Here is a 7,491-nt window from a genome sequence, read left to right as displayed (position 1 = left end):
TTTCACAGTTTAAAGGATGTCAAAGGATGTGCTCATCAAAAAAAAAGGAAAGAGAAAAGAAAAACAATGGCAGCGAACAAACACTTTACTATTGTTTAAGAGCGTCCAGAGACGGGAAACGTGTGCAGGAGTAGAGGCGTCTGCTGGCTGCCTGTGTTTCCAGAAGTCACAGTTAATATCCTTCCTCTCTGACTCGAGGCACTGGATAGTAGCCGCTGTTGCTTGACACCTCTTAACCTCCATCCTTTCCCCTGAAAGATAATTAACTTATACTGAACAAGACCCAAGGGAGAAACTCAGTTTCAGCTTTGATTAGAACATCCTAAACAGATGCTTATATGGATCATGGGGAGCTGATTAGGGATTTAGTCACAGATTTATTCCTTGAAATAATCATGCATTACAGAAGTGGGCTAGGGCAAATCCCTTTATGTGAGGATTACCACATTACTGTTACTGTTATAGACTACTGGAATGATAAAACGCCACTGTCGTATTTGGCATGATAAAGCGTGAAAGGAGAGGTTTGTGTTTGAAGGCCGCATGATGGATTACTGGTGTAAGAGACCATCTGGCAACCATAGGTTCAAGTACCTGTGGCAGAAACTGTTGTCGGCTGAAGTGATCTTGAACCAAGGACTACATCGCTACCAGCTTTGACTCTGACCTTCCTGATAGACACCAGCGGAAAATCTTCTCTGGCTACAGGAAATAACAAATCAGACAGAAAGATAAAAGAAAAGGGTGAACAATAGGCTTGCCAACATGAGACATATTGTTGACCTCTTCCCTTTGCTATTAACTGGGTTGGTAAATGTAAGTGCACCAATCTATAGTATTGACTACATTCTGGTTTTCGAGGGCTGTACAATTCTAGCAGTTCCATCTTGTTGCCACATGGGGTCACCAGCGTGCATTATCGTTAACAGTAATGGCGACAAGGTTGCAAACTGATCTGTCCCTTTAAGACAGGAAATAGACGTCCCAAATAAAGGCATCAGTGAGACTGCACCATGTTGTCTGTCGTCTGTAGACCTCTGAACGGTCTGAGAGTCTCCGGGTGCTTTGACGAAAGCCACAGTCACAATGGCAGACGCTCTGGCGAAAATCCCCGTTGTTGAGATCGATCCAGAGGGAACCTTTAAGTACATTCTGCTGAGAGTGAAAGTGAAAGATGGCGATGTGCACAAAGACATAGTCCGGGGCACAAAAAGTGCAGAGTATCACAGTAAGTTCATAACTGTAGTTTGCTGCACAGGAGCCCGTCAAGTGGGTCCGTTTTGCTCGTGACAACATGCAAACCGAGACCTGAAATGTTGCTGCAGATTAAAATGGGCTGCGACCTGAACCATGTTCCTTTGGGTAGACGTGCAATGTGCATAACAACTGCACAGATGAGGCAGATGCAATGCTTGCCAACCTCATGTGTTGCAAATATATTGGAGGCAGAAGCTTTGAAAGATAAACTGGGAGATTAATGACAGAACATGCTTTAAAGTCTTGCTTTTTTTGACTGCCCTGTAACTTAACCAGTTTGTATGTTTTGATTGATGGAATTATTTGAATTATTTACAGATCACATATTTGAGAAGGTCAATCCAGCTATGGAGGCCTTGGGGATGGAGTGCAAATGCCTCGGAGGAGGGAAGATAGAGCACAACACCCAAGAGAAAAAACTGAGGGTGTTTGGAGAATCAACTGTAAGTTCCTTTGGTTTTAAAAGCTGAATTAAATACTATTAATTAAATAAACTTTTAATGTAATAATGTAAATGCTTTCTCATTCATTTTCAGGCGTATGGTAAAGCAGACCATTCTGTGTCTGTAGAGAAGTTGAAGAGTGCCTTCAGCGACTATGAGATCACCTGGTCTGATGACAAAAAATGAACCTACATCTCATTTGAAATATCTGCCTTTATTAGTTCCAAAACAACCCTTATGTGCAACCATTATTTAATTGAAGTACACCATTATGCATTATCTGTTTGCTTCTGATTCTGTGAAAGCACAAAATAAAGTTTTTTTTGACTGCAGGTTTTTTCATTTTTGTAAACCCAAAATATGAAGGATTTGGTATAAACTTTCCAAACCTCATTTGCCTTATAAATAGAATGATTCATCTTTACTTTTGCTTGGTGTCTGATTGACTTTATCAGAATTGAAGGCTGCTTGCCAAGCGTAAAGTCCATACAGGAAGGGGTGAGCCAGTTGGAATCACTAACATATGTTGCTCTGAGGGAAAGTTTATTGTTTAAAAAAGACGGATAAGGGGGGCTTTCACTTGCTGTGAAAGCTTCCCGTGTGTTTGTAATGATAAAATTCAAAGTGAATTCCACAGCACTTTACAATTATACAATAATAGAAGATTTGACAATCTGAGACAAGAATAACAAAAACATGTTCACAAAAAGATAAATTGGCTGAGCTGAGTCATATATCAATTTAAAAAAAAACCTGTTCCTATTTACTCTTACCTTCCAGCTCACATTGAGCAGCCCAATTCCCTTCAGTTATATTTAATACACTTTTGGGGGGGGGGGGGAATTAGTCACAACTGTGGAAAAAATGATCTAATGTTTTCCGTCTGTGGTCTGCACAGTCTAAGGAAAAACAAGACTAACACTAACATAACGTCTCATACCCATACCAATTCTAAGCAGGTTTTTAGTAAATTGTGTGACGCACACTAGAAAAATGACAAAATACAGTATAGTCAAAGCGAACATGCACACTAAAACTGTCAATTTTTGAGTGTGCCGTTCATGCACTCCCACAATGCAATGCACAAAGGAAATTGAGGTGCTACTCAAAGTTGGATTGTGGTTGGTGGTGAAAACAGCTTGAAAAACATCTTTGAAACAAAAAATAAGTATGTAGTCTTAGAAAATAAAGATGTTGATGTTTATTTGTGAATTTTAATTTGCATTGACATTCCTAAATCACAGTTTGATTGACACCCAATGTTACACACATTGTATAATTCCTGCTTGTATTAATTTGTTACTAGGTTGATAGTCCTAGACCAACTGCTAAAACAGTATGTTATGACAGTACGTATATGGATTTGTGATACAGCTTCAGAGTCTACAGCCACAGCAGGTAGAATGATTACCATGTTCACCCTTTAAGTTTAGCAAGTCAGCATGCTAACATTTACTAATTAGCATTAAACACAAAGTACAGCTGAGTAACTAATTCATTTTACAGGCATTTAACCTGATGATGGCACGAGAGAAAAAGTTAAAAGATTACAAAATGGTTGACCGATTGAGCATCTGTTTGTGAAATGCAAATTTAACGCCAACAAAAAAAAGGAAATGACATTGGCTATTCCTAAAATGTTTGACACTTTAGCATCTGTGATCTATCCTAAGGATGAAAGGTAGAAAGCCAAAGTTCTAATCTGTGTCGACAGCAAGTGATGATACCTGGGCTGTTCAGGTGCCTCTAAATAGGAGACTGATTTGCTGTTGTTTATACATATTAGCCACAAAATATTACCTTTATTCCCACGAGATTCAACTATCCATATTACAAGGGTCTACATCCTTTTTCCTGTGGGTTTTTCCCACATGTCTGGGTCTTTAAAGGTACATTTTGTATTCCAGCAGTTAGGCACATTCTTTCCATTACTTTCTTTTCTTTTTTTTTTGCTTGTGACTCACCAGGTATCTGGTGAGCTATAAAGAAAACACTAAGAGGAAGAGTGGTGCGTAACTCTGCTGACTATATTATTAGCTCCATTCACCTTGACCCTCATCAGCAGACTCAACGTAGACACCGATACTGACTGCATTGTGACTGTGACCTCAAAAAAAAAAAGGAAATAAAGGCATCTTCCTTCCGTTTTCCATCTCAAATCCGGAGCAAGTTTCCTATAAACTGATAGCCTTTCTATTATCTACAAACAGGGGGGTCAGCACTGGAGGGAGAAGTATTTTACTGTGTTAGACTCAACCCTCTTCTTGGAAACTGTTGGGATTAATGAGATTTCTCATAAAATACTAGACTTGTCTATGACCCAACAGTAATCAGTCTGTTTAGTCATGTAATGGTTCAAAAGGCAAATTATGTAATCTAGTTGGAGGCCTTCGTTTTAATCTTTACAATCTCACAGAATACAACCCACAGAATAACTTTTCCTTTAATTTGTTGAAAGTTATCCTGTTTATGTAGTATGTTGAGTATTGCTTTTGAAGTACTTATATAATGTATACACTGTACACAATGTAAAATGGAAATGCTGAGACACGCTGTAGATGCTTCATTTCGTCCTCGTTGTGGACAAGGGAAAATTATTTTGATTCAGGAGCAATAAAAAATTTCCATCATCCTACAATAGCCAAATTACTGTATTCTACAGGAATGTTAATAATACTGGTTATGTTGGGACTTAGGTGAGTCATAAATAAATAAATTGGGTCGAAACTTCCTTCCAAGTGTAAGTAGAATACACAGCAAGCAGTTTTGCTATAAACTGTATTTGAAAGAGATAAGAATCAATGTGTAGTCCTGTTTCCTAAACAATAAGTCCGTCCTTTCCTGCAGCCACAGGCGTTACCTCTGTCGGGAAACAAAGGTGCAGCAAAAGCGTGATGGTTTACTTCAATGCTTAAGATCGTATCAGTAAAACAATAGCTCACCAAACACTGATTTTATAGAGTCAATCAGGTCAGGGCCAAGAGAAATTCCAGACTCCTAAAGGATAAATATCGTCCTTCCCTTAACTGATTTAAATATAATCTAAAAATTCCTAAACATCTCAGTCATTTTCAGCCCAACCTGCATGTGTTTACTTATTAATTAGAAATACATTTATATACATATAGAGTGTACTGCACAGCAAGTCATAATCCGTGTAACTAGGAAATTGTCATTTCCAATATTTATCCGTTATGTGCTTCATTTTATCACTGACAGAGTTTGTCATCAGGTCAAAATGGATAAGCATGGAGTGAAAATTCTGAAACAAATATATGATTTAACTAACTTCGAGAGGATTAAAACTGCTTGTAAAAGGAACAGAGACAAAACCCTTACAGATGCGTTACAGACCCTTACCTGCCTCTCAACTTTATTTTTAGTCTTTATTTACAAAAACATATTTTTAATTGAAACCATCATCATATTTCATCAGAAGTGCCCTTAATTTGGTAAGGATTATTGAATTTAACCTTCATTACACTAGAGACAATTTACATAAATGTAAAATGATACACATCTGAAAAATATTTAAGAAAAATATTATAGACATATATTTTTGACGGATGTACAATATTATTTGGCTACGCAGGCAGAATGTATTTACATGTATTTATAATTTTTGCAATACAAAAAGTATTCTGTCTGTATATATAATATTTTAGTTATTGTGGATTTTTACTTAGTTCATATTCTTTACTGTTTTATTACTTATTTACTTATTTATAATACTTTTTATTTAACTATGTCTCTTGTTTGCCCTACACTGTATGCTGCTGTATCCTGTACATTTCCTAATAATAATAAAAGGATTATTTTATTTTACACAGATTCATGATGATGGTGTTATTTTCAACGGTTTGCATTCATCACGTTCTTCAATTGGTTGAAACCTTTGGACTTTAACATTTCAACCAATCAGAGTGAGGGCAGATGAGCAGCCGTTGCGCACTACGTCACATCCGATTCAAACAACAGCGCGCGGTATGTCTTATCCAAAGCGATGCAAAGACTGTAAAGTCCACAGTCACTTCTATTCTTTATAAGTGTTCCACGTTTTAATAAATAAAATGGTGACGCTAAGAGAAACAAACGCGTCGGTGTGACTGTGTGCTCCTGAACAGAAGATACAGTCAATACTTTATGGTAAGAAGCTGTACGTGTTATCGAAACTATCATTAACTACCATGCTAACTTCAAACGTTACCGTTAGCAAAACATATCGTAGCAAGCTAACGTCAATCTCGTCTCTCTCGCGTTCAAACAGGAAGTGAATTCTTACTGATAAAGCTATGGTAGTAAATTGAGTCAGTTTGAGTGACTCAGTCGGTGATATTGTCCTGAAACGTTGTGTCCTGACCCTCCCGGAGACCGCTGTCATCATGTCCCAGACCAACACATCTCTGCTGGACGAGGTGGTGCAGTGGAGCCAGGAAACCTGCCGCCAGAAGCTCAAGTCTGTCCTCCCAAAACTCACCATATCCTCTCAAACGTTGCATCTAGCTCTGTTTCATTCTTCAGGCTCAGCTCGTGATTCATAGCATCATACACGGGTTCGGTGGTGGCAATATGCCAAATTCTTATGAATATATATTGAACAACACCGACATACCCTCCCAAGATGATAGATGGTAATGTTTGCTAAATGTTTGGCTTGGTATTTTCTGGATGAAGCACAATTTTGTGTTTTGCTCATGCTTATCCATCACCTATCGGGTTTATACAAAATTAATTAATTTCCTGTTGCTTTCCTTGACTGTTTGCACTCTTTGCATAATACCTCTGAGAGTTGGGATGATCACATACGTAAGTTTCTTCACTGCACAATTTGTATTTACAGACTGCTTACTTTTTGCGTTGAGCACTATTTGTGATCTAAGTATGAACTGTCTTATAAACAAAACATCCCTACAGGTATACTGAAGATCATTACAGACATGTTCCTCCCTCATATCGGATTGTCGGAGCTGGAAGATGAGTGCTTCTCCAAGATCTTACCAAAGGTAAACAACCAGATAAAAACATATTGTCATTAGGACCTATTATGTGAATATCTTTAGTAGCATTTGTTAAATAATGCAGAGTTGTCTTGTGAATTACGATTCATTTACACCTTCTCTTAAAGGTGTATTGCAGTATTGATTTGTTTCTGTCTTTATCTGTCACACACGTCTGCAGGCAGTGACCATGTTTGAAAGCATGATCAAAGAGATCTTGGACCAAGTTGGAGGGCTGTCCAGTCAAAACACTGAACTGTGTGCCTTACTAAGAAACGTTCTGCAGGTATGATTATTATTACTTGTTGCATAGCAAGGCTGTGTATTTAAAAATGGTATAATTAGCACCATACAAGTTTAGGACATGTATGATATTTATTTCTGAAAAACGTTGTCATCACTTCTTTTACGTACCAATATTTTGACAAGATGCTTTGTATTTCAGGCAATGGTGCAGATTATTGATGCCTTGTCATCTTGTGTGCGTCACATTGGCACGTTTGAGGAAGCCCCCAACTTAGATGCCATCCGCTCGTTACCGACTTGTATCCTGAAAGTCCTGAAGGAAACCTTTCAGCACTGCAAGGTTGGCCTGTTTGGTTCCTCGGTGGCTGTAATGAGTACATTTAACTCTGTGCAGAGCTCACTCCCAATCTGCTGTGCATGCTTTTATGCATCTTTAATTATTCTGTGCAATAATTGCTGTAATTATGGCTGAGTGGTTTATATTTTTAATATTATTATTATTAATAAAAAGCATGCTACCATTCATCAGAATGAATTATAAAGATATA

General features: G+C 37.8%; 2 protein-coding genes across 4 annotated transcripts in view; both read left to right on the top strand.

Annotated features, from left to right (window-relative positions):
• Positions 1-992: 992 nt before the first annotated feature.
• On the top strand, positions 993-2,032 carry LOC116392632 (14 kDa phosphohistidine phosphatase). The gene is made up of 3 exons (XM_031864291.1): positions 993-1,228; positions 1,576-1,700; positions 1,794-2,032. The coding sequence occupies exons 1-3, from the start codon at positions 1,087-1,089 to the stop codon at positions 1,884-1,886; spliced, it is 360 nt and encodes a 119-aa protein (XP_031720151.1). The 5' UTR covers positions 993-1,086; the 3' UTR covers positions 1,887-2,032.
• Positions 2,033-5,675: 3,643 nt separating this feature from the next.
• firrm (fignl1 interacting regulator of recombination and mitosis) overlaps positions 5,676-7,491 on the top strand; it is a 12,145-nt gene continuing 10,329 nt past the window's right edge. For 2 of the 3 annotated variants that reach the window (XM_031864109.1, XM_031864106.1), the window contains exons 1-5: positions 5,676-6,178; positions 6,467-6,506; positions 6,615-6,703; positions 6,879-6,983; positions 7,143-7,283. In XM_031864109.1, coding sequence (XP_031719969.1) covers positions 6,083-6,178; positions 6,467-6,506; positions 6,615-6,703; positions 6,879-6,983; positions 7,143-7,283 — 471 coding nt within the window. In that variant the 5' untranslated portion in view covers positions 5,676-6,082. The remainder of the gene's footprint in view (positions 6,179-6,466; positions 6,507-6,614; positions 6,704-6,878; positions 6,984-7,142; positions 7,284-7,491) is intronic. The other variant, XM_031864107.1, reaches the window with a different exon arrangement.

Source organism: Anarrhichthys ocellatus, unplaced genomic scaffold (assembly GCF_004355925.1).
Source record: "Anarrhichthys ocellatus isolate YVR2014 unplaced genomic scaffold, GSC_Weel_1.0 scaffold30, whole genome shotgun sequence".
Taxonomy (NCBI): Eukaryota; Metazoa; Chordata; class Actinopteri; order Perciformes; family Anarhichadidae; genus Anarrhichthys; species Anarrhichthys ocellatus.
Note: the sequence above shows the minus strand (reverse complement) of the source record. Positions and strands in the feature narration are given on the sequence as shown.

Excerpts from the sequence above, each read along its gene's own strand:
- LOC116392632 (XM_031864291.1), top strand. The coding sequence starts at position 1,087 with ATGGCAGACGCTCTGGCGAAAATCCCCGTTGTTGAGATCGATCCAGAG. Across the intron at positions 1,229-1,575 it reads AAAAAGTGCAGAGTATCACA|ATCACATATTTGAGAAGGTC; the intron begins GTAAGTTCATAA and ends AATTATTTACAG. Across the intron at positions 1,701-1,793 it reads GGGTGTTTGGAGAATCAACT|GCGTATGGTAAAGCAGACCA; the intron begins GTAAGTTCCTTT and ends ATTCATTTTCAG.